This window comes from Taudactylus pleione, unplaced genomic scaffold, assembly GCF_031769625.1.
Source record: "Taudactylus pleione unplaced genomic scaffold, aTauple2 ptg000016l, whole genome shotgun sequence".
NCBI lineage: Eukaryota > Metazoa > Chordata > Amphibia > Anura > Myobatrachidae > Taudactylus > Taudactylus pleione.
The window spans coordinates 32896045-32923332 of NW_028284418.1; the positions used below are offsets into that span (position 1 = coordinate 32896045).

A 27288-nucleotide genomic window follows, 5' to 3' on the forward strand; every position below is an offset into this window, starting at 1 on the left:
TATAGTTAAATAGATTTGCACTCCCAACCCTCTATTATCACATCAAACGGATGATAGATAGCAGTTACTTCCCCCCTACCCATTAAATATGGACTCATATGTACATTATGAAAGTTGATAAACGCTAGTTCCTCATTCAAGCAAAAGGTGAAACTGATATGTAAAGAAGGAACATAAAGACAGAAGAACTTCGAAACATACGTTTCAAACAAATGAAATTACAAATATGCTTAAAGTGGAACTCCAGCACGTAATACACATAATTCGGTTTATTTATGGAATGCAATCATTATTATGGTGCTAAGACATTTCTATCCACGTACTTGCGCAGGCACAGAGGCATGCCCTTGTGGAGCATTGAAAATAAAAACACCGGCAACTATTGGAGTGTTGACTCCGTAGCACTTTATGTTAAAGTGGCATGGGGAAAATTCTCTCACAAAGATAAAATTAAACTACTTGTAGCAGCCACAAAATAGAAGCATGAGAAGCTCATAACTATAGATCGTACCCACTGGGGACAGGGTTAAAGTTTTCATGCACTCGAAGCAAATGCATGACAAGGAAACAGTGTTTCCCATTGAATATCACAGTACATGTGTCACTAAACTGGGTTAGGAATGGGATGCAGACAGTCAGAATCCCAGCTCAACTAGGTAAGTACCCTAGCTCCCCTCTCTCCGCAGCCTAACCATAACCCTCCCCCTTGCAGCCTAATCATAACCCTCTCCCTCCGCAGCCTAACTATAAAAGCAGCCTCACCCTAACCATCCAAGATGGCGGTGATCAGAATACGTTTCTAAGTGGTGAGTGCAGAGATGCGCCCTATTTCTTATCTTCTAACCTCAATTTAGGTTTTAAAGATGGATGTTTAGCATTATATGGAGATAATCTGGTTGCATATACAGTAGTGTGTTTTTATTTGGATTTTCTATTAAAATATTTTATTATATATCTATATTTTATGAGCATCACTCATCTTGACAAAGACGCCGCATAGCGTCGAAACGTGTTGATTAGAGTATTAGAGTGCCAATTTTTTACACAGGGGGACGACAAACTCTTTAACTACACCATACTCACTGTATGATGATGGCCGGGTTCCATCTTCTTCAGTGAATTGTTACCATCATTTATATACGGTATGGTTGCCTATACCACCTATTTTGTATCAATAAATGTTGAGCGATATTTTTATTACAATCTAGTATAGGTTTTGATTATTTTCATACACATTGGATGGATTCCTCCCATTGGATACCACCTTTAAAGAAACCTTTATGAGATCACCACCATTCCTATACAAGTAAGCATTCATGCAAAAAAAATGTGAGAGATTCATCACGTTTAGGGTGCCATGAACAGAATTGGGGAATCCTATCTCTAGACGGGACCTATCCATCCACCCTTTCCTGAATGATACACATGTGGAGCTGTTTCTTTTTTATTATTATTTATTTAACAATATTTTACCATTGTGTATTTTCCTTGTGTTTATTTTATATGAATGACATAATTGAAAATCGAAAGGAAACAGTAACTACGCTACAAGATGTTTAATGCTGGTGGAACGATCTAGAATGCAATGTGAAACTGTCTCTTCTACATCCATTCCCCTAGTGTCTAATCCTAACCCCTAACCCTAACCCACCCCCTAACCTTAATACTTTCTGTTGGGATGCCGGCGGTCGGGATACTAGAGCCAGGATTCCAACACCAGTATTCTGAGTGCCGGCATCCCTACTGCTGGGATAGGAACTACATCCCGCTAAACTGGTTTCTCAACATACTTATCAGCTTAAGATTTGGGGGGGTATCTTTACACCCATGGCAATAATTATTATACCAAATCTCATTGACATTACAGAGCGAAAGGTAGAATACATCTAAATATAGGCCGTGATACATACATACACACATATATACATACACACATACTATATACACCCACACGCTTTTTTTTATTTGCAATATTAAAAAAGAAATCATAAAATAGCTGAAGTGATTGAAGAACTCTTTCATACACAGACCTAGCCACTCAGCTGCCTGAAACACTACAATAAATAACTTTCATTCCTCATTGTACAAGTCAGATAAGCATGATAATGTACACTAAAAAACACAAATAGTTTCACTTATATTATTTACATAATACATTTCAAACCACAAATGCAGGAAAAAAAGCACTTTCCTTAAATTCCATAAGTCTGTTGCTCTTGAAATCTCCTGCCTGAGCTGTCTCTTTTCCTCATTAAAGGCTCATTCATACCTATTCCCCTTCAAAGCACCAGCAACACTGAAAAATAGACCCCTGCTGCTCTTTCAGTAACTGATGTACATACTGCATCTATTAAATAGTCTACAAAACACTTTTCCACCTGCACAGTGTTCAGGTTGTAAAAGAAGCACATCCCCTGATTACAGACTGTTATTGGGCAGAAGACCTCCAGCAAAGATAGATCAGTTACAAGTGGAATGAAGTGCAAATGGAAACTAGATTCACACCTATTGTATACAATTATCAGGGCAATTATCCGATATCAGCTGATTGGCCCAATAATTGTATAGGTGTGTATGCAGGAGCGTTACCCGATAAACGGCTTAAAACGCTCCTGCAAGCAGTCAGATCGAGAAGTCGCATCTTATGAGCAGTTTAACATTTACGATGCAGACCTGCCGATCCACTGAAGAACGTACACACTGAGCTAGAAAATTCTGCACACACTGATCGGATAATCGCTCAGAGGATCGGAAGGCTTATCTGACCTGCCGAGTGATGGTGTGTAGCCAAGTCCTTCGTTTTGATGGAATCATAAAAGGTAGGGGGAAACTGAACAGTGTACTAATTCTAAAGCTAATTTAGTTCACCCTTTTGTGCAATGCCTACCAAAGACTGTATAACAAAAAGTTAGCACAAATGCTGTAATTATGGATTTCAGAGCAAGATAAACTGGAGAAAAATGTGCCCAGAAAGGAAACAAACATAGTAGAATGGAGAATGTTAGGGGGTGATGAAAATCCTTGTTAGAACAGCACATACAATGACCAAGAACACTTGGGTTTAAAGTAAATAAATAATTTTGGTACTGAATAAACCCAGATAGCATAACATGAAGCGTCCCCCGTTTTACGGATATCACACCAGCACATTGCATCCCTTCCCAAATAGATTACAATCTAAATTTAGGTCCTGAGACAGATGAAGCGACTTGCCAAAAGGTCACACAAAGTTAGAACAGGGTCTCTCCAAACGCTATCTAGCCACCTCACAAGCCTGTATGCATATGCACATGCTACAACCAGGCTTTACCTCACAGATAAGGCTACATCCACTAGACTGCCATCTCTCAAAAGGCATGTGCACAAGTTTATTTTACTACAGTGTTCACAGGGCCTCATTCAGATGTCCAAGTCAGATGGTGTGTGGTCTGCGCATGTGCCGGGGCCGCAGTGCGCGTGTGCTGCTACTCCCATCACAGTGCCCTGGACGCTGCAGCCCGATTGACAAGCTACATCCACTTGTGGGCGGGGAATGGGCGGAGACGGGAACCATTCATCAAAATGGAGGAGTATTGCCTCAGTATTGTGGTGTGCCAAGGCCAGGGTCTTGCGTCTCCTTACACTGACTTCCTGGCTCTGGCTGCACAGTTCTAGCAGCCAGTCTGAGCAAGCTTGTTGTTGATCCGATTATTTCCGAGTCTTTAGATGCAGGCATAGGATCGGAGATGCTGGCTGGAGGGGTGTTTTTCCTATAGACATCTCCTGGGTAACTTCTCCAGGGGCGCACTTATCCACTACTTCATATATCAACCTCAAAGTCTGGCAATGCAGACTGATGTCAGGGCTCCAAAAAGAACATAAAAAAACCTCCACACGCTATAATACAAACTTTCCCTTTATGACGCATCCGGCAACATTCACAATTAAGGTTCAATAAAACACAATGGACAATGCTCATTTAGAGCCAGTGAAAGCATGATCGTAAACAAATGGACAGGTTCATGTAATCGGCGGCAGCTGGGCAATAATTTATTTTGGTAGAGGATTTATGTTCACACCTCCATAGGCTGCGTACAGAGATCAGTCTCAGAAGACATTTCCTGCAAAGCTGTTGCCGCTAATTGAATCTGGTTCTAAGAGGAAAATGTATCAAACCTTCCAAAAATGGAGGCGCTGCCCATAGCAACCAATCATAACGATCATTTTATAGCTACAATATAATTGGTTGCTATGGGCAACACCTACACTTTTCCACTGTTGTGGGTTTGCTAAATCTTTACTTAAGCTTCAGAGCAGCTTTGAGATGGAAGTTAGCTCAAGTTACCTACACTTAAACGAGCAAAGTTTTTCCCATGCCTGTGTGTACATAGCCCGCACGAATACCTGCCCATCAGTGGTTACAGCTACATTCCATAACCTGTCCATTTATTTACCCGTATTCCATAATAATAATAATAATAATATAAAATATATATATATATATATATATATATATATATATATATATATACACATATACACACACATACATATACACTCAGTATTATGCATTGTAAATATTTGCCAATAAGGTAATTCAGAATATTAATCTTCCCAAAATAGCAATATTTGAAATAGGAGATTTAATACTAGCTAGCTTTTAAACCCATTCTGTTTTATTCTATCTTTTTTTTATTAAGAATTTGTAAAAATTTATAATTATGAAAAAGTGCAGTTTAACAGTTTCAGGGATATGTTAGACAGTTAAGCTGGCCACACACTAGACCAACTTACATCCAACCATCCAACTAGTTGGTTGGAATGAAAATCTGGTAAGGGATAAAAGCAAATGACAATCAGCAATTTGCTCCCAAACGCCGGAAAATGGACAAAAACTTTTGTTTGAACAAATTGTTTAGATCAAACATTTAACAAATTTGTCTCAACGACCATTTTCATCTGTTTTCTGGCATTTAGGAGCAAATTGCTGATCATCATTTACTCCCATTCCTTACCAGATTTTCATTCCAACCAATCAACTAGTTGGCTGGTTGGACAGATAATCTTTAGATGTGTGGCCAGCTTAAGCTGATATCAAACAGCTAATATTAAACAAGCTGAATGTAGAAGATATAGGCAGCTGTGAGTGACATTGGTAATGGACAACTCGATATGGCTAGATGAATTATCAGGGCATTTCCAAAACTGCAAGGTTTGTGGAGTGCTCAAGGTCAAGGTCAGCCGCGACAAATATCTACTGACAATGTCTCGAGGAGGGGAAAATAAACCCTGTTGTGTATGTTGTGTATGGGAGTACCTAGCCACAAGCCAGTCAAAGTTACCTAGCAAAGCGTTTGAACTAGACCATGGACCATTGGCAGAAGGTAGCCTGGTCTGTAGCATTATATGGAAAGGATGGTTACATATGTGTCATCTAATTAGGGAAAAGATGGCACAAGGATGCATTGTGGGAAGAAACAGTGAAGGATGTGTGATGATATCTGGTGGGAAACACTGGTCCAGTCATTCATGTGGACGTTAATGTGATGTGTACACCCTACCTAAACATTGTTGCAGACCAGGTATATTTTTTCAAGGGCAAAAACAACAAAAACATGCGCTTGGGTAATGAATAGCTATAAAAATAAAATAAGAATAAAAAAGGGTTATATTTCAGAATCGACCAGACATAGATTATTTATTAAAACACACACACACAATACAACAAATATATGCTGCATAAGAATTATTCACATAACATTTTGGATTCTTAATAATGTCCATTAATATATTATAACAGAGTGCTCTTGATATAACAACTACTTATGGTAAACAACTCCCACTGGAATCCTATATTTACGAGGTTATAATATGCGCGCAGAAGTCCTTTACTCCTTTTCAATATTCCCGAGGATGAATATTATTAGTTATAGTCAAAAGTTTTTCAAACCCAATAAACTTAGTGCCAAACTTACGGGACCATATTAGGAAATGATGCTTAATTTCCAAAATCATGACAGTCCCTCCAGACATCCCGATGTTGATGGCACCCAATCTTCTCCGTTATTGAATAATAGCTGTTTTTTTTTTTAGTGCTCAGCCCCAGACTACATATGCTTCCATCCAAACGAGATAACAATGTAACAAAATGTGCAGCTGACACAGGTGCTGACCAGCACCTGCTCAGAGTATGCAAGTGGCGTGTCTATATATAATACAGATATTTAGTGCAAAGAACCACCGCCATAAAGATAGTTTTCAGCTTCCATAGCATAGATAATTTCACCTCGGTTTGTAATCCCAACACATTTCAGTGCACAATGGCGCCTTTCTCAAAGGTAAATAAAAAGCAGAATGTCCACACCGCTCAGCCTGGGAATTACTGTATATAGTGGCTTCAACCAATGGGATAATTGAAATCACATGTGTCACCTTAATGGTCCATTAATCATGGGATTTTCTCCCCAAACTGCACAATCATAATAAGCTTAATACCCCTCCCCCCCCCGTTATTAAATTAAGTAAATTGTGCTTATATGACATCCTTAGGCTCAGCTATGTGGTGGTAGACAGGGTTGCACTTCGGTTTGTCCACGTATTTTATGATTGGCAGCCGTTGGCATTAGTTTTGCCTATTACATTGACCTTGATTTGGTCCTGGACCACCAACCCACGGCACCCAGTTTAGGAACCACTGTTTTAGACCCACAATTTCTAAACCATTAAGATTGCTGTCATGATATAAATATGGCTACTTAGTAAAGGACTTCTACAGACATATTGTAACCTCTTAAATAGGAGAATCCAGTGAGAATTGTTTACAATAAATATCTTTTTTATATCAAGAGCACGGGAGCAATTTTTATATTTACGGCAAAAGTTTTTTTTAACCAAGGTCTTAAGATTGCCTTTTAGACGTAATTTTTCCTCTTGACGTCAGCACGAAAAGATTAAAGTTTTGACGTGACAAGCAAAAGGGCCACGTAAAGTTGTCCATTAGAAAAACAAAGTCTCCACTATAGTCATTGTCATGACTCTTACCGGAAACTGGACTCATTTGAAATTAAAGAGTAATTTGTCACATAAATTAAATAGGAATGGTAATAAAAGGGAAAAACTGAAATTTGTATCAGTAAACAGGGCCTACATAAATTTTTCTTGAGAAACCGGATAATACGTATCAAGCTCTACATTGAATAAAATAAACTCCATTGTAGTGATATATATATCGGTTTGGGCATCGTAAGCCAAGAATGTCCATTTCCTCATTAACTTGCTTCACTAATATCGTCACTACTACTTGGCTCCCTTTTGTCATACACCTAAACCTCCCTCGACAAATGCTTTATAGAACAATGAATTCTGCATCAAAATCCATCCAGTGGTTTTCAAGATTAGCCCGGACAGACAGGCGCCTACCAGGGACTTTATTAAATACTATGTACAGATTAATGTTCATTATCCAAAATGTTTTATGTATATAATGCTTATGCAGCGTACAGGTATTGGTTGTATTTTGTATATGTTAGTAAATATTCTGTCTGGTCGACGCTGAGATATGTCACATTTTTCTATAGCTATTCATAAGTCCAGGTCTGTTTTTACCGTTATCTTAAAATAAAGCTTTGTTCTCTAAATACCTGCATCTAATTGGAATTTCATTTACAGTGTTTGTGGATTTTAATATTTATTTTGTTGTGGAATATCAGGGGGCAGATGTACCAAGCCTTGAAGAGTGATAAAGTGGAGATAAAGTGGAAAGACAAACTACCAACCAATCAGCTCCTGTCAAACACAGCCTGTAAACTGACAGTAAGGAGCTGATTGGTTGGTACCTTATCTCTCTCCATGTTAACACTCTCCAAGGCTTAGTACATCTGCCCCCTGGTCTTTTTCCGCCTAAAACCACTTTGTGGTTTGTGATTTATATACTTTCATGGCAACAACCTCTTTCAGCCACACTGAATGGACTGATCCAGCATCAGAAGTATGTATTGGAAAAACAAGTCTAATCCATGGACGCTACACCTCGCAGTTTAAAGGAGATAAAGTATCTGCTGGTGACGTTCGAATACTGGATACCTTCGGACACAGCATATTAGGCAGATGAGATAGATCGATACAGATAGATAGGGAAGCTGCAAATAAAATAAATAAAAACCTGCACACAGAGGACAGGTTATCAGGTGCTCATTAATTGGTAATATTATTGTGCGTGCTTGCAGTGCATCAAGGGCTGAATAAGGAATTATAGTACCATCCTCCTCATGCTCTCTGCTGACTTCCAAAGGATTTCCATGACTGCTATTTTCCATCAAAGGACATACTTTTGTAACCAACACACAATGGTTTTTTTTTTTCTTTATTTTATATTAATGTTATAATCTATAGTGTCGACCAATATGTGATGAATTTGTAACCGCAATATATTTTTATTAAACAATTTCAGCAATATGCCCGGCACTCCTGTATACACCAACAACTGCACCCGATGCCTTTACAATGATAATATACAAAGCAGATAGAATGGACAGCACTCCCGGCTCCTGAATAGAGCAAACCACGCTAGGACAAGCGTTTCACATGCCAACGTTTCAGAGTCTCAGCTCTTTTATCAAGACATGTCTTGTGTATACAGGAGTGCCGGGCAGATAGAGATAGAGATGATAGAGATATATATATATATATATATACACACACCACAAAAGGACGGCACTCTCGGTGTTGTTTATAAAAATATATTGCGGCTACAAATTCATCACATATTGGTCGACAAACATATATATTGTGGTAGTATCACCAGAGATGGAGCTGGTGAGCAGCAGATTATGTATGGGGCAGGAGAGATTTGCCCTTACAGGGCAGAAATACTGAGTTTTGCCACATCTAATGGCTGCCTTGTGGAGATAGCTCAGGTGAGGGCCAACGAGGCAGACCTACAGTCAGGCTGCATGTGGAAAGTCCAAGAAGGACTGACAGCTACAGAGCCCAGTGTGCCTGGAGGCCACTGGGGCTAGGGGGCCTGAATCCAGACCTGCAGGAGGTGGGGAGGAATGAAAAATTCCAAAGACTGTATACATTGAAGCAGCTAAGCTGCAGGCTGAGGAAGTCAGAGCCTATACCTGGAGGAGACAGGAAAGGCCACCAAGACTGACTGTATTGTGTAGCTGTGGCAGCCAGGCTGGAGCCGGTGATAGACCTGCAGAGAAGCAGGCAGAGACTTTATTTGCAGACTAGCTGCCCAAAGGTAGTCAGGGGTCAAAGAGAGAGTTAGACGCCCTAAATAGGGGCTGGGCTGTTTGTTGTTTTCCATTTTGATTCTTGCTGACAAGTGAATCTCCATTTATTTGATTTTACCACGGAAGTTGTGTGTGGACCCTGATTAAAGCAACTAAACACTGCACCAATCCACCCTCTGCCAAGTTAATTACCCCTGTGTCATCACACGCCAGCAGGCACAATTTCTAAAATTGCTTCAATTAACTCGCATGATAACTCTCTAACACTTGTTGCTACACTTTAAAATGGTAATCCAATAATATTGTAGCCAACCATTTTAAACATGAATAGGGATCCTGCTTTCCTACAGTATTTGCTGAACTACTTTGAAATGTCCACTAACCACTTATAATTCCCACTATGAATTTGGTAGTTTAGCCATCCAAATGTATTAATTCTTTTTTTTATTTTTTTTCTCAAATAATGCAGGTGGCTCAAAAGAAAAATAGTCATCAGGGCAGGAGTTGGGGGATCGCAACGGTGGTCCGTGTTCCATTTTTAAACTGGGGGTGTGTTTTAAAAAGTGTATTTAAACTGTTGTCAATTTTAAAGCATGAGCAAAGAACTGTGTGTGCAAAAAAGTATGGTCAGATCAAAAATAAATGATCTAGTGAGTAAATAAATGTGTACATTATGGGCCAAATTCAATTAACCTCGAAGTGAGGATTAGCCATGATGCAGTGCCCAGGGCATTAAGTGCAAGCTGCACTTAATGCAGATTTCTGTTCACCTCCTCCTGGGATGTGAACAAAAATCCGGTTTTCTGCCATTATTGCAAATACGTTAATCCATAGCTCCGAGTACTTATCCCAGAATCTATGGGTTAATGCGTGAGGAAAGGGCTTCTCTTTGAATAGATTCGGGCGTTAAAGCTGGAGGCTACAACCCTTTTCCTCACGTGGTATATCAAGGATAATTGAAATCGGCCCATAGGGCTACAGACTATTTACCCTCTGTGCCAATTCATAGCAAGCTTTAAAAAAATGCATTAATCTGTTCTGCAATATACTGTATATTACATAGTATAAATAAAGAAACCCCTACACTTGTCAAAAGTATATCAGAATTTCAAGATAATTCATGTTATGCTTTTAAAACATAGTTTACACTTCTGTAAATGGAATGTCCTCATAATATATAAAGGGGAGATAATAGTATGATACATCCAAGAAAGGGGGCGATGCTGTGGCCACATGTAATGTTTTATAGGCTTATCAATATATGGGTACCTAAATTATTTTATCACTTACATAAGAAAGCATTTCTCTTTTGCTCACTCTGCTTCCTGTATGATTTCTTTTTAATGCAAGATCCTAGTTCTACCCAGAACTGGAGTGAGAATAAGACATCTCCTTGAGTTAGGAACGTGACATGCAGTTACAAGTATCTTGTTTCACATTCACGTATTTTATGGGTTACAAAATGCTGTTGCACTCCAGTTATTGTCTTCCATTAACACATTACTACAGCAATATAAAGTAAATAAATCAGGGCCTTTTTGTAGATTGTGGTTTGGGGCTGCACGGGTATGAAGTGAAATTCCAATTTCCTTGTTACTTAAGCATAGATTACATCTCAGAGAATTTTAAGTACACCAGTAGCATACGATGTTTGGTTCTGGATTACATATCAGGCAACAAAAGAGACGAAAATCAGGCAACAAAAGAGACGAAAATGCATATTCTTACAAGGAAAGTAAATGATTTGACTTTTACAAGTCTACAAACTGCAGGAAAAAATAAATAAATAAATAGGACTTTTTTTATTTATTTAGTAATAGCAAACAGTAAATAGAGGATGGGAAACAGGAAGTTGGGAAAAGGGGATTTATGGTGACCCCACTGTATAAAACTCAATGAAGTAAATGAGAGTTAAGGTGCATACACACTAGACGATATGCTCCCTGAGCGATATCGTCTAGTGTGTCCCCGGCAGGCTGTGCTCAATGTCGTTCATGACATGGAGCACAGCCGCTGAACGATATCATTAGCGATATCGTTCAGCGCCGGGCTCTCTCCCCCATTCCCTGACATGCAGCAACCTGACGAGGTCGTCAGGTTGGCCTGCATGTCAGCCCGATGAACGAGGATGACGAACGACCCGCGGGAACGAGTGTCGTCGTCATCGTTCATCTTTTTTGTGTTAAAAATGGACGATAAAGTGGACGACTGAACGATAACGATATCGTTATCGTTCAGTCGTCCACTTTAATCGCCCAGTGTGTACGCACCATTAGTCTGTAAGCGAGATGACAAGAGAGGTGAGAGGTGCTAGGTTAAATATAGGCAAAAAATGCAAATCAGGAATCCAACCAAGAGAGCCAGAACACTGCTAAGGCAGACAGTCTTTGCCTATTGGTGCAATCAAAGGAGTATGATGTCACTAACTCTAATCAGTTCCAGTTCATTAATATAAAAGCATTGTCCAGGTGTAGTTCTATACCTATATTCTGCTCCAGCCACAGAGGCAGTTTACTGAGCAGAAACCTGTCAGCACAAATAGGCAGCAAGTTCACCCTGCTAACTGTGGGTATGCTTTGTATGCAGCAACTAGCTGGACAGGTGCCTTGTTCAACACAAACCTGCTGCTACATACAATGCAGAGCCTCGTCCTAGCTGCCTGAATTGGATTGGGTTTGATTGCCTGCACAAATAGTTGTAGGTTCTGCATAATGTCAGAAGCGACAGACAAACTGAAATGCAGGGAAAAGGACCACTCAACATTAGATGCAAGATTCATTTTTACATTGCTGTCAAAGAGAGTAGTATACCACCAGGGATAAATCATTTCCAAACTATCCCAACATTACTAACCAAAGTGCAAAAGGCTCTGTCTCGTTTCATCTGTCTAGAACTCTAAACAAGATTCTCTCAGAGCATACTTAAAAAAAAAACATGTATCCAAAAGGGGAAGAGGCCTCCCAGATGTCAGGTCATATTACCTAGCAGCCCACTGTTCACAGCCTGCCGTCTCTTATTCCTCCACTGTGCAATCTCCCTGGTGGATACTGAATCTACCCTTTTAAGATGGTTACACATTAGATGATGTGCAAACAAAGCGATGATTGTCGTAATTTCCCTTGAACTCCAGGACAAGCGATATAGTTCATACACACTGTGCAATCTTCCAAACGATATATCGTGCGTTGTTCGGTCGTTAGTTCGTTAAGATATAACGGTAACATATCTTCTGGTCGTCCGGTAGTGCGTACTCACTGCACGATTTGCGGATAATCATTGACGATATCTTCAGATTGAGCAGCATGTATGGCAGATCTGAAGATGGAACGGATGACCCAGCAGGAGCGCACACAATGCGTACACACTGGACGATTTGAACACACAAATCATATATATAGTCTAGTCTGTACCCAGATTTAGTGTTGTGTTTCTTATCACACCTTGGAGTCTACAGAAATTACATAGACCTGGATTTTCCGCTCTACCCCATAATTTACAGCCAATCTCAGACTCTACAATCAATTTATTCAGCACAGACGGTGTAATGGTTAGCATTACTGCGTCTCAGCACTGAGGTTGAGGGTTCGATTCCCAACACGGCCCTAACTGTGTGGAGTTTGTATATTCTCCCTGTGCTTGCGTGGGTTTCCTCTGGGTACTCCGGTTTCCTCGCACACTTCAAAAATATATTGGTAGGTTAATTGGCTCCCAACAAAAAAAAATAAAAAATTAACCCTAGTGTATGTCTGTGTGCACATGTGATATGGAATAGATTGTAAGCTGCACTGGGGCAGGGACTGATGTGAATGGCCAACTATTCTCTGTAAAGCGCTACGGAATGTGTGTGTGCTATATAAATAACTGGTAAGAAATAAAATAAATACATTTGCACTCACATGCAGACGTACCACTCTCCATTCCCTTATAACCCCATTTGTGACAACAAAGCGTTCCCATTAGAACTTTCCAAGTTAGATAATCTGGCAGGGTCCTAGCTAGCTTCAGATTCCCTACAGACTTTATTAAACAAGGCCAAGGTCCTTCCCTGGAGGACCTCCCGCCGACATTTGTTTCACACACTCTTTGCCCCTTTGAAATCATCAGATTTAATCACATATTATTGTCCCTCCCCCCAGCCCAAGCATTAAGATCTCTCTTACTATTGAAGCGCTATGCCCCGACACACGGCCATCAGTGGAACCGGCATGATCTGGAATGGGAAGGGGATCTGGGTCTTCCACCAGATGATGATACATAGGAGGCACATGAGGTAGCATTGCTAAATGCTTCATTTCTATCAAAATAAAGAACCACTTTTATAAAGTCTATTACAGATGGCATTACACCCCAGAAAGACTGAATAAGATGTTCCTGACTGCTGATTCCACAAATGCTGGCGAAACTGTGGCCACAGGGGAACTATGAGTCCTGTATTGTGGACATGCCCGGTAAACGCTCTACAGTCTTCTGGATTCTATACTGGAAGCCCCAAAATTCAAGACTCCAAAAATGTATAGGTTTTCCTCTTTTATTATCCCTCATGATCGTCCCACAGCCTGCCCAGGTCCTGGCAACTTGCGAGGCCAGGAAGTCTGCGTGCCCCCACACAGTCCCTGGCCTCACCCCTCCAGTAAAATGGGGGCGACAGGCTCCTGTTTCCGGGAACGCTGCCAGGGAACACCCAGTCTCCATCTACCAAATGCCACAGCCTGTCAATCAGGCTGCAGCTGAGAGACACTGCGAGATAACTCGCAGACGGAGGGCTGCACAAGCACAGTACACCTCCTGCGCATGCGCAGTCCTCCCACCATCGGAGATGTGCGCTAACCATCAGGTCAGCATACATCTCTGAATAAGGCCCCTAGTCTCTTCCTACTTCTTCTTTATTGTTGCCCTTCTGCTCCACAGGTTTATGTCCTTCCTGAGCTTGCCACCTTTATCTCTTGTATAGCAGTTGCACACCCTGATTATTCAAACTAATGTAAATTCCATGGCTCCTATAAAAAGAGTCCAAGTTCTTTATTATTGTTGCTAATATGTACTATCATGGTTTCTGTGGACCATTTACAATAAATAAAAAAAACACTATGTATATACTGTGTGTACACACACACACACACATATATATATATATATATATATACACACACATACACACTCACATACAAACTTTGCTTTTTAGCTCAAACTGTTGTAGTCTACTACCAATGTCTTTTTTTTAAAAGAGAACACTAACTACAGCGTACTTCACTATAGGAAGTCTGCTGTGCATATGAAAAACATCTTACCCCACGATCACAACTTCCTCTCAAACATGTTCCGTTCTCATAAGTGACTGAAACTCGCACATATACATTTCCCAGTGTAGTTTTTAGCTCTTTCGTGTGAAGGGACACATGATCCTTTAAGCTGTTGCAGTGTGCAAATTTAAAATTACAATATCAAGTAAATTCTTTTGTAGTCGACAGGTTAAAAAAGATGTAACACACAAAATACAATGATCTGAATACCCAAGTGACACGAGATCATCTCTTAAAATGCCAAAAATTGCGAGGATCTAAGGCAAAAAATAAGCTTCTCCCATAAACTGAAATACAATAAAAATCTTACCAGTGACAAAAAAAGCAGTGCGGTTCTAAGACAAACCAGGACACATGGAAACAGTGTGTTCATGGGCAAAGCTATGGACATAGAGCATCACTAGATACTGCTGAGCATATACTACAGGCTTTCTTACCTCTAGCAGATAATTTCTTGGTGTTGATAATCTTTGCAGCATATTCCTGGTTGGAGGATTTCTTCACACACCTTCGTACCACAGAAAAGGCGCCCCTTGAAAAGAATTTACAAATAACGTTGCAGATGAACCCAAACATTAAAAAATGACATGTACAATAAAAAATATGTCGTTTATAAGTTCAGCATTTTGTAACTATACTTAAAAATAATTCCAATTACAGTCGATTACATGGCTCTATCACTTCAGGTCTATTCCAATTACAGTTGTTTACATGGCTCTAGCACTTCAGGTCTATTTCTGTGATACAACATTTGATGCAGGCCGTAGGTCCTCTTGAGAGATGGAACCCTGTGCTATGACAACATATTTAGACCAGAAGTAGCCGCATGCTATCGCTAAACTGCATCTCCCTTGTTGTACAAGTTCCAGCCCAGCAACATTTCAGCCAATAAAGAAGTTAATGAACTGTTGAGTATTCCCAATAAATAAGTTATTGTCTATTTTAGACAATAATTTACGAAGTTTCATATAAAATATACTTCAAAAGTTCCATTTGTAAAGTTATGCAAAACTTTATATATAATAATCTTTGTAACTATTTTGCTAGAACGAATTAGATTGTGTATTTGATGCTCCTATAAATGTTTTATTTAATTAGTTGTTTAGTAAATGAAGGGGTTCTATAACAGTTAGGGTGAGTCTAAAAGATCTCTAGACAGCAACTCTTATGCCTCACATACAGGTAAAGTCAGGTGGCCAAGACACATCAACAAAGCCTAGTAGATACTCTCTAACAACAAATCTGAAAACAAATTTAGAGACACATACAGATGGTGTATGAAAAACTTTCCTTCGGCATCAGTTTCGATGTTGCTCGCTGCATTCACAATCAGTAATGCTTGGTAAAATATAATACATATCTATGAAAATGCCTGTCAAAGCTAAAGTGGACCACACTGCAACAAAGATCTGGGTCACAGTAATAGCCACATTGCAAAGATCTTTTGAAAAGTGGTAAAATTTCTAACATTTGACCTAAAGCAGCTTATCAGCTCCCCAAAGGTATGAGCCCTTAAGTTCTTACATCCCACAAATGTTCCGATACAACAGGGTGTGGCCCAAAAATCTAGTTTGATCCTATAATTATACAGGCATACCCATAAATAAGGTATAGACCTATGTATATCTTCATATTCTAAATGCACTAAAGGCCCCCAGTATGTTCTAGAAGCCTGACAGCAGCTTTACAATAGATGCTAGATAGACGGATAGTGTCCATCTGGTCACCCATGTGTGTGGTCAATCTAGAAAGTGATAATCAGGAGATTGGCATGAGCAACAGAATTGGTCCATATACAACCAGAATGAGGAGACACTAATGTTAATACACCAAGATTATAATTATGCAAATACTTTTAACATGCAGTGATTACTCCTATTCTGAATTACTGTCCCATCTCTCAGCTCCCATGACCCCTCCAAGCTACTTAAAAGTAACTTACGTACACCCGCCTCACACACTTTCTTCACTCGTACATTTATTGGACCCACTTCAGTCAGGTTTTTGTTCCCAGCACTCCGCAGAGACAGCACTAAGTGCGGTAGTGAATACTTATGCCGGGTACACACTGGGACGATTGTTACAATTTGGCCATATCATAACGACATATCATGCAGTGTGTATGCATGACATGCGCGCTCCCACGGTCGCATGTAACGTCGTCCAGTTTGATGTGCTGCACATCAAACCTGACTATATCGCATGTGGCCTCATTCAAGGAAAGAATGAGTGATTTTTCAGTCTTTCATTACATTGTTTTGACGTGTGCCCACGGTACGATATCTCGCCCCAACTTATTGTCCAGCTACACATTGTCCAGAGTGTACCCACCTTTAGTCTAGTCTAAAGGCCATTACTCACTTCTTATTCTTCTAGATCTCTCTGCTGCATTTGACACTGTTGACCAATCTCTTATTATACAAACACTACAATCTCTGCCCATAGCAACCAATCAGATACTACTTAACATTTATCTAGCACCTTCTAGAAGATAATAGATAGAAACTGATTGGTTGCTATGGGCAACATCTCCACTTCTTAAAACTCTCACTTATCGCTTCCTCTATCAGTTGGAGTACCGCAAGGCTCAGTCCTAGGTCCTCTGCTTTTCTCAATCCATGTAGATTGTATGTGGTATAGCAAACTTATCAGCTACTTCGGATTTCAGTATCATCTGTATGTGGATGATACTCAAATCTACCTATCCTGTGCAGATTTCTCATCACTGGCATTGGTGCACGTTACTGATTGTCTTCCTGCCATTTCATCATGGATGTCATCTCAACACCTCAAACGTAGGAACCTATGTATCAGTGCTGAGATTATTAAGGATCCATATTGCAGGGGATATTTTCATTTTTATTGAAAATATCCCTGCCATGTACAAAGGGGAACTCATAGGGACAGCGGTTGCGGTAACCAATGTCCGTGCGAGTTATATGCCCAGCGTATTGTAGAAGTCTTTTCACAGAAGTGAAATACTTCCGGGGAAGGCGACACTGCGCATGTGCAGACTGTCAGATACCGCCGCTGGCTGGAGGCTGCGGGAGAGAGATTGAATGATCTCTCTCCTGCTCCTAGGCCTCCATAGGCTTAAAGCAGTTTAGAAAATCTGAAGATGGTGTGAACTACCGGGTCAAACTCTGAAAAAAAAATGAAAAAAAAAGCTAATCTTTCCAAAACGGAATTAATATTATAACGGCTATTATAAAGGCTAATTGTACTTACCAACCTGATATCTATATCACTGTTGATAACTCAACAATCAACCCTACCCCAAACGCTCTCTGCCTGGTTGTCATCCTTGACTCTGAACTGTCCTTTGTTCCCCACATTCAATCTGTTATCAAATCGTATTAAATACATCTAAAAACATATCAAGAATATGGCCATATTTGTGCAAGACACTTAAAAATTCTAATTGATGCACTCATCTCCCTTATTGATTATTGCAATAGTCTCCTCCTTACTGGTCTTCCCAAAAACAGACTTTTGCCGCTACAATCCATTTTGAATGCAGCTATGAGACTGATGTTTCTCGCTAAACATTCATTGTCTGCTACTCTGCTGTCAGTCCGTCTATTATGTTACCTGTATTCTACTGAATTGAAAAAATACTTTTACTTACACATAAGGCTATAAACCAAACTACAACATATAATGTATCTCTCACTTATCTCAAAATATCTCCTAGCTAGAGCTCTCCGATCAGCACAATATCAGCGTGTTTCATCCACACTCATTACCTGCTCCCATTCCAGTCTCTAAGATTTTGCCCATGCTGCTACCTACCTCTGGAATTCTCTCCCTCTCTATCAGACTCTCCACCTCTCTAACCTTCAAACGGGCTCTCAAGATTCACTTCTTGATCAAAGCCTTCAAACTCTCATCCTAAACCCACTGCTCCAAGATCCTTCCTTACTGACTATCTCATCTGCGTCACCCCTGTCTATCTGCCCTTTCCCTTTAGAATGTAGCTCTCATGAGCAGGGCCCTCTACCCTTGTGTTTCTCCTTCACTTACTCCTTACGCCCCACAACTGCACCTAACACTTGGTTGCGGACGCCCTGCTGCTTTTTTAAGTGTATTGATCGTTAGTGCAGCAAAATGTATATGCCATGTACTTGTCTTGCATTGTTTGATATGGTCAATAACTGTTCTCTTGTGGGATCATTTGCTTATATACTTTGTAAGGTGCTGTGGAACCTCTGTGGCACCATACAGATGTGTCCAAATACATCTATCCGCTGTGTACTACAAGTCGCGTTACACAATACGCGAACGCAGCGTGACTCGGTAGCGTTAAACATCTTTTTGTGCAACATTTTCCCTTCAAATGTGCCTTATTCGCACATCGATGTGAATAGGACACACAAGCAGTTTCTGTTGATTATGATGATATACGGCATGCCTATATTCTGTGTGCGTGTGCATCTGCATGCAAAATGCTTCGTTACAGTGTCACAGTTTTGTGTTATTACTGTTTTGTTCCCAATTGTAAAGTGCAACAGAATATGCTTGGAGTTATAGACCTGCTAACAACAATGCAACATCTAAAAATAAGTGTTCCTGGGCCCATCATTGCTATTGCACAGACCAATGAACAGAATGTAAGCTCTTACGAGAAAGGGGCCTCTACCCTCTTGTGCTTCTCCTTACTTTACTTTCACCTACTTCTTACCCCCCACCATGGCACCTAACACTTGGTTGCTTACACTCTGTTGCATATCTAGGTGTTATGGTCACTTATGTATCAATGTATATTATCCATGTCCTTGTCCTATATTTTACTGTAAGTCCGTTGTCAAAATATTTGTTTATGTACTTTGTAAGGCGCTGCGTAATACTTGTGGCGCCATATAATTAAATGATGATAATAATAATAATAATAGTGCAATGCAGTCCAATACAACTAACAGCATAGTACTATCGAGAGTTTGGCCCCAAGTTGAAGGGGAAATGCAGAAATAAATCAGAGTTGCACAAGCCGCAAGTCAGGACACCAAGGGGAGCACTAGACTGTTTTTCAGATACACGACTGTCAGAAATTAAATATTATTATTAGGAACTGCTTATTCCTGTTTCTGGTATTCCCCTTAGTGTATCAAATTCCCCTACATACATATAGGACACCCAAGCATTATGTGCTGAGAGAAATACTGTACATGTCCAGTTTCTTTGAAAGATTAAGGGCGGGATGTACTAAAGCTGAAATGTCAAACCTCTGAAAACCAATTTATGGAGGTTTGACCGCATTTCCCATATGTACAAAGCTCCAAAAAGCTAAACTTTCTGGAACTTGTACCCGATGGGCTGCTGCCTAATAGAAGCCTATGGGCTTCCTTTCACAATATTCCCTGTGAGGGATCCAATAAGATCCCTCCCAGGGTCCCCTGCGGCTTGTGGATGCACTGGCCGATGGCTGTGCATGCGCAGGACTCCCGGGTCAGGAATATGGAAGTCCTTTCATCGCAAAGGACAGCTCTCCTTTGCGATGAGAGGACTTCCGGGTTTTAATCACAAATGTACATGCATATCGGCGTTAACAACGGTATGCATGTGATCAGTGGCGGGATATATCGCATCCAAAATGCAATGTTTGATACATCCCACCCCAACTGTGGCAAATAAATAATAATAATAATACTACTAATAATAATAATAATAATTATAATAATAAATAGTAATTAAAAAAAAAAGTGTCCTCTATTGCTGAAGAGGTTATAATCCTGGTGTTGTAAAACAGAGAGTTAAATCAGATCAATAGTTCCCCTCTTCTCAGGAGAAAGTGTTAAAGTACCAGAGATACTAGGATCGGGACAAAATAAGTCAGTTCTTCTATTAAAGAACTACTGTAAGCTGTACATGCTCACTGCTTACCCTGTTCTTTCACTTTCACTCTTCAGCAGAGTGCCGTGATATGCAGGCAGCCACAGCAGTGATGCCATTTACAGTCCCTCCTCTGCGATCCCATTCGCAGAGGATAGAAATTATGTTCCACATTAAGAGCTGGGCAGGGAGTAGACAGCTACATTGTAACATGTGATCTGATTTCTTTACGCAAGAGTGTGATTAATGATTCTGCAGGGTGCACTGAAAAAAGGCTTTTCTACGGCAGATTGGGGCACCTTGCTAAAACAGCCTATCGGGAACACTAGGTATACCCAGGGTCCCAGAACAATGGTACGCTGACAACTAACTTTTTAAAGATAAATAAAAATGTAGTGCCACTATTTAGTTACAACAATAACAGGGGACTCCTGATACTCCGTGGTATTAGTTAAGGTCTCGCCCCATTCCCCATAATTCTCCCCCCCCCACACACACACACAAAAACTCATTAAACATATACTGAACGCAGCTAAATGCCATAATGCCACACATTGGAAGTCTACGACTCCCCCGTCTATATCAGGTACCATTAATGCTATTTGGAACACATTATCCATGGAGAGAATCACATCCATCTTACCGATACCTCAGTTAATTTCATCAAGGTTTGGAAGCCCTGGACAGACCACTTAGAGGCTGAACCTCCTTTGTCCATTATATAGCTTCACTACTTCAAGACAGTGCATTGTTTACATCAGAGGCGCACACCGACTGGCTCCCCTCCCTTCCTCTCTTCCACTACTCCTCCCTCCTTATTTAGCTTTCACTATGTGTTAAGTAGTGCTCTGGATAAATTGTGTACCCTAGCCTTCAGAAGTTGTAACTTCAGGATTGCTCATTCCTAGAGACGTTGGGTTACTCATCAATACATTCACCTGCCTTAGATTGATCCGATAGATGTCCGTATAAACTGCACTTTTTTTAATGTTTTTAATTTCTTCTGTACCTGTATCGTTTTCTTATGATGTAAACTCTTAAAAAAAAAACCTGTAATAAAAAGATTTCTTAATAAAAAAAAATAAAAGTGGTACCACGACTATACTGGATTGCCAAGACACTCCCTGATGCTCACCCAGTGCATTGGACATATACAATAGTTTTATTATTGTGCCATCATTTGACTGGATTTAATATGGAGGCCGACTACCAAATTGGCAATTATAGATTCCAGAGTTAAAGTGGAAATAAGCCAATATCACTAGATATTTGTAGTGCCACTTTGAATCTCTAAAACTATTTATATAATAGTGATCGTACATATCCTAATATAGTGGTTTTGTTGATTGCTAAATGTTGATTGTCCTAGAGAAGCTTCACAATGCAAAGTTTACTACTGATAACATACTTTTTAAATAATATTCTACCACCTAGCCAGGTACGTTACTTTAATGAAATTATTTTTAATAAATGGAAAACAAAAGGCATATTTATATATGATTAGCTCCAAAAGCTGGTAGTATATAATACTTTGCTAAAAAGGTGACCTAACCCACAGATTAAGAACCCGTGCGAATATCTCCAATATTCAGTATTAATACTGTTATGTACCAGCTGGTGTAGTAGACTGAAAAAAACGCTTATTAGATCAAAATTCATACCCAATTGCTATTGTAAAATACAGATAGCTGCAAGACTGGTTGCTGGTACTATCATTAAAAGATAATATTATAACACTATGAATTACGGAAATGATGCAGGATATAATTACCTTACCAGATTTTATGTAGATATAATTAAGGAAGCAATTTTCACACATGTGAATTTCACATGTTTATTAACCTTTTAAGCAACAAGGCTGGTTGTGACATGCCTGCCAGCACGGATGAGGTTAATTAGAATACTATTATGAAGGATAGTGACAATGCATAAAATCTAGTCTCCTTTCCGTGCTGACAACTACATTAAAAAAAAATAAAAAAGGTAGCTATCCCTAGCAGGAAGGCCTGGGAAAGCATCAGGCTTCCAGGGTAATGCAACTATATTATCTTACGAGAATTTTCAAATTTAACATTCAGTCTCTAAGGATAGAGCAAAAGGGAAGGGAGAACAGACAATGGGAGCCAAACAAAGAAAATGGATGGAAGAGGGGGGGGGGGTCTTGGATAAAACTTCTGCAATGCAGTGAACAGAAGAACCATATAAACGTAAAGGAACAGAACCCAGCAGTATCTTTACAGAGAAACTCACATCCTCCCTAACGGAGGACCTGCAACCACTGATAACAAAGGGATTAAGGTCTCCTGCCACAGGCTCAATGCTGGATGTTCTTTATATCTAATCAGCCTCAATTCTATAGGAGAAACAGCAGTTCACAGTCCTGCACCGATGACAAAGGATTTAGTAAAGAGACTAGAGTTCCACAAAACAAGATATATAGCTGAATGACCATTTCACCGAGGTATGAGGTTCCAGAGACGGACATCCCACTATGCACTGGAGACCAGTAATCAAAAGTGGATCGGTATACTTCTTTGTTACTGCACTACATAATACCACATGAATCTTTTAAAGATGGTTTCTTAACCTGTGGGCTAAACCCTCAGGATCTTCATTTTGGTAGGTCATTTGTCTCCTACCATTTAATTAAATGTTAACAATTTTTATTAGTATTTTATACATATGTCTATACTGCAAACTTTTCTATTTCAATAATTATAATGCGGAAAAAAAATGAAGTCCCCTTAAGAAGATAACAGTCTGGAAGGTGCTGTAATAACATCTCTGATCTCCGTCTACAGGCAATGAACTTATGGCCATAATTATAGGCAGACCCTATGATGAGTACCCATTACTCCTTTGTACAGATGGTACTCTGAAGTCCAATAACCAAATAACTACATACAGAATTACTACAACAGTGCAGGTGTATCTACTAACCCACCCATGTAAATATGAGCAGGTCATTTAAACTTTACTAAAACCACAAAAACAAAAAAAACTGTGTCCTCTCATTCAATGGTAACATATTTATAGCATATGTTGTACAAAACATTACATTAAGACAACACATTTTAGTGAAATATTCACTTCAAGGTTATACACCCTAGTTATGAAAATGTCTGTATAATGCGTGCACATATTTACATATGGTATTAATTCTATAGAATACGTGTCATTTCTGGTGTGGTATAGCTGCATAATATGTCTGCATAGTGCCGTGTTTTGCAGCAGAGAAACAGCCATCGAGATAAACGTCTTTGTCCTATTGTCTAGGTGCTACAGCTGCTATTGGTGCTCTCTCTTTAAATTTCAATATCCCCTCTCCTCTTCAAAAAGCAGGACCTGCTGTTCTGTGTGTGGGGATGTGACGCTGTCACTTGCCCGCCTGTCAGGTTACTAATCAATGTCACTATGCAGAAACGGTCTTGTGTGTCTGGCCTTGCTCTAGCTGCTTGCATGCAGTTACAGTATTTCATTCATATCTTTGTCTCACGTTGTACACCAGATATGGGATCCTCTTTTTGCAGTCAATTTAGTTGGTGTCTAAATCATGGGTGTATCTCACCCAGGTCCCTAACCCTGTGTTTCAGGATTGGGTCTTCTAATGGCTGTTTACAAACCTGCCCCCTCTTCCTAGATCTCCCTGTGTGACATGCTAATTCCTTTTCCCTCAGGCGCCCTTCGTGTGTTTGATTCTCCATAAGCCTTGTCTGTGCAGCTCCAGTGCACACAGGTAATTTCCAATCCCAATCTGTTGCCCCTTTTTGTTTTCTCAAAGAACCATATTTAAGGTATGTAACAATTCAATTTAGTACTCTCTGATCTCCATATGACCAGTTAGAGATGTCCTCATTAATCTGGCTGTGACCTATTATCTGTACTAATTTTGGGGGTAGAACATGTCCACCCAACCAGTCATTCAGCCTGCTTTACTGTCCAGCCTGTCGTGGCCCCCTTCCCTCACTGTCCAACCTGTCCTGTGCCCGTACTCTCACTGTCCAGCCTGTCCTGTGCCCGTACTCTCACTGTCCAGCCTGTCCTGTGCCCGTACTCTCACTGTCCAGCCTGCCCTGTGCCCCTGCCCTCACAGCCCAGCCTGCCCTGTGACCCTGCCCTCACAGCCCAGCCTGCCCTGTGCCGCTGCCCTCACTGCCCAGCCTGCCCTGTGCCGCTGCCCTCACTGCCCAGCCTGCCCTGTGCCGCTGCCCTCACTGCCCAGCCTGCCCTGTGCCCCTACTGCCCAGCCTGCCCTGTGCCCCAGCCCTCACTGCCCAGCCTGCCCTGTGCCCCTTCCCTCACTGCCCAGCCTGTTCTGTGTCCCTACCCTCACTGCCCAGGCTGTCATGTTCCCCTACCCTCACTGCCCAGCCTGTCCCCCTTCTCTAACTGCCCAGCCTGTCCTGTCCCCCTTCTCTCACTGCCCAACCTGTCCTGTCCCCCTTCCCCACTGTCCAGCCTGTCATGTGCCCCTTCCCAGCCTGTCCTGTGCCCCTTCCCTCACTGCCCAGCCTGTCATGACCCCCTTCCCTCACTGCCCAGCCTGTCATGACCCCCGTCCCTCAATGCCCAGCCTGTCATGTGCCCCTTCCCTCACTGCCCAGCCTGTCATGTCCCCCTTCCCTCACTGCCCAGCCTGTCATGTGCCCCTTCCCTCACTGCCCAGCCTGTCATGTCCCCCTTCCCTCACTGCCCAGCCTGTCATGTCCCCCTTCCCTCACTGCCCAACCTGTCCTGTCCCCAGTCCCTCACTGCCCAGCCTGTCATGTCCCCCTTCCCTCACTGCCCAGCCTGTCATGTCCCCCTTCCCTCACTGCCCAGCCTGTCATGTCCCCCTTCCCTCACTGCCCAGCCTGTCCTGTGCCCCTTCCCTCACTGCCCAGCCTGTCATGTCCCCCTTCCCTCACTGCCCAGCCTGTCATGTCCCCCTTCCCTCACTGCCCAGCCTGTCATGTCCCCCTTCCCTCACTGCCCAGCCTGTCATGTCCCCCTTCCCTCACTGCCCAGCCTGTCATGTCCCCCTTCCCTCACTGCCCAGCCTGTCATGTCCCCCTTCCCTCACTGCCCAGCCTGTCATGTCCCCCGTCCCTCACTGCCCAGCCTGTCATGTCCCCCGTCCCTCACTGCCCAGCCTGTCATGTCCCCCGTCCCTCACTGCCCAGCCTGTCATGTCCCCCGTCCCTCACTGCCCAGCCTGTCATGTCCCCCTTCCCTCACTGCCCAACCTGTCCTGTCCCCCGTCCCTCACTGCCCAGCCTGTCATGTGCACCTTATTCGCTGCTCAAACTCTAATGTGCACCTTATTCACTATCATGTCACTCTTCCCTCACAGTCACTGCCCTCTCCTCGTCTGCAGCGTCTCCTCTCCCTGCAGCCCAGCTGCTATGTCTCCCTCATCAGTCTGCCGTCTACTCAAGTCATATTCCTCTGTCTGCAGGTCCCCAGCCTGTCCAGTCCCCTCTTGTGATCCCCAGCCTGCCCCGTCCCCTCCTGTGTCCCCCTCTGGGTGCCCTCTCCTCCCCGGGTCTCCTTACTTGCCGAGCTCCTCGTACAGCTGGTACTCGTCCGTGAAGCGGGTACAGGTGGCGGTGGTGGCCATGCTAGTGCCAGGGGAAGCACTCTCGCATCGGGCGGGCTGCGGGCTGTCAGCGAGAAGGCAGCAGCCGGGGCGAGATCTCCTCTCCTTCTTCCTCTGCGTCTCACCCTCCTCCTCCTCCGGGGCGGCTCCTGTTCCCCCTCCCTCCCGCCTTCTCCTCCCCCGCTGCCGACCGCTGCTGCTTCTGCTCTCCGTCTGCCTGATGTACGCCAAGACCCTCTGTCACCTGCTTGCTGAGAGCACCCGTGCCGTGTCACTACTCTGCTTTGCCCGTGCTGCTCTGTCACTGCTGCTGCCCCGGGGGAGGAGATGGAGGAGGGGGTCAGACAGCACCGCGAGACTTCCCCGGGACACTCCCCCCTTCCTGCGGACGCCCAGACCAGGGGGGAAGGGGGAGGACACAGGAGGCAGCGAGGGAGAGGTGGGGAGAACGGGAGATAGACATGAGAGTGGAGAAAGACCCTAGGGGCACAGGGGGATCCGGGCGTGCACTAAGGGCAGGCAGTGGGTGATGCTACCAGCTGTGAGGGAGACAAGTGGTATATTTAACAGGCAGCTGCATAGGACAGCATCCTGCACTGGGGTGTGGATGGGGGCAGTGCTGCAGAGGAGGGGTAACTTGTGCATGGAGGAGAGAAGACAGCGAGTTGTTAATAATAGCAAAGATTCAAAAATGATCATTATTATTGTTATCAGTATTGTTATTGTGCCCACACAGCTTATGCAGCGCTGCGATACAAGCAGCTGTGGTTCAGCCTTCCAAGAATGAGACGTTCCATAGCATACTGTGTACAGTATGTCAGAATGTGTCCTAGGGTGGATAGAATAATAATATTTTTTGCAGATCTCTTGGAAGGTGAGATATCCTGCTGCTTGTTCAAAAAGTGAATGAGATGCTCTGCAGCAACAGCAACAAAAGAAATGTGATGTCTGGTCGAAATGTTGAGTTCCTGTACAATGTACTAGTTGCAGCAATGGTTGTTATAATGCCTGATTCAGCAAGGAATGCAACTGCTAATACGCATGCAATCGGCCGATTGCTGCGTACTGCGCATGTGTATGCATCATAGTGCGCGAACCTGCCACTATCGGGACTGCGAACGTAGCAGCTACGTAGAGCTATCACAGAGTGATTGACAGGAAGTGCCGTTTGTGGGTGGTCGGGGAAACACATTCTTGCCAGTGCGTTTGAATGCTTTTGCATCGGCGTGCATAAATTATCCGCTGCGATGCCGTACGCAGCCTGAGGCCTGATAGCGGGCGCTGAAGTTAGGAATTTCTGAGTAAGGTCAGAGCTTGTTCAAGTGTGCGTGAGGCTGCGTGGTACTCTATTGTACCGATGGTT

General features: G+C 42.1%; 1 protein-coding gene across 26 annotated transcripts in view; it reads right to left on the reverse strand.

The window, feature by feature from the left end:
- Positions 1-26275, reverse strand: part of CAMK2G (calcium/calmodulin dependent protein kinase II gamma) — a 291189-nt gene extending 264914 nt beyond the window's left edge. For 9 of the 26 annotated variants that reach the window (XM_088475608.1, XM_088475610.1, XM_088475605.1 and 6 more), the window contains exons 1-2: positions 25882-26271; positions 14956-15050 (exon numbers count right to left, since the gene is read on the reverse strand). In XM_088475608.1, coding sequence (XP_088331734.1) covers positions 14956-15050; positions 25882-25946 — 160 coding nt within the window. In that variant the 5' untranslated portion in view covers positions 25947-26271. Of the gene's footprint in view, positions 1-14955; positions 15051-25881 lie in introns of all 26 variants that reach the window. The other 17 variants (XM_088475593.1, XM_088475571.1, XM_088475592.1 and 14 more) reach the window with 5 other exon arrangements.
- Positions 26276-27288: the final 1013 nt, after the last annotated feature.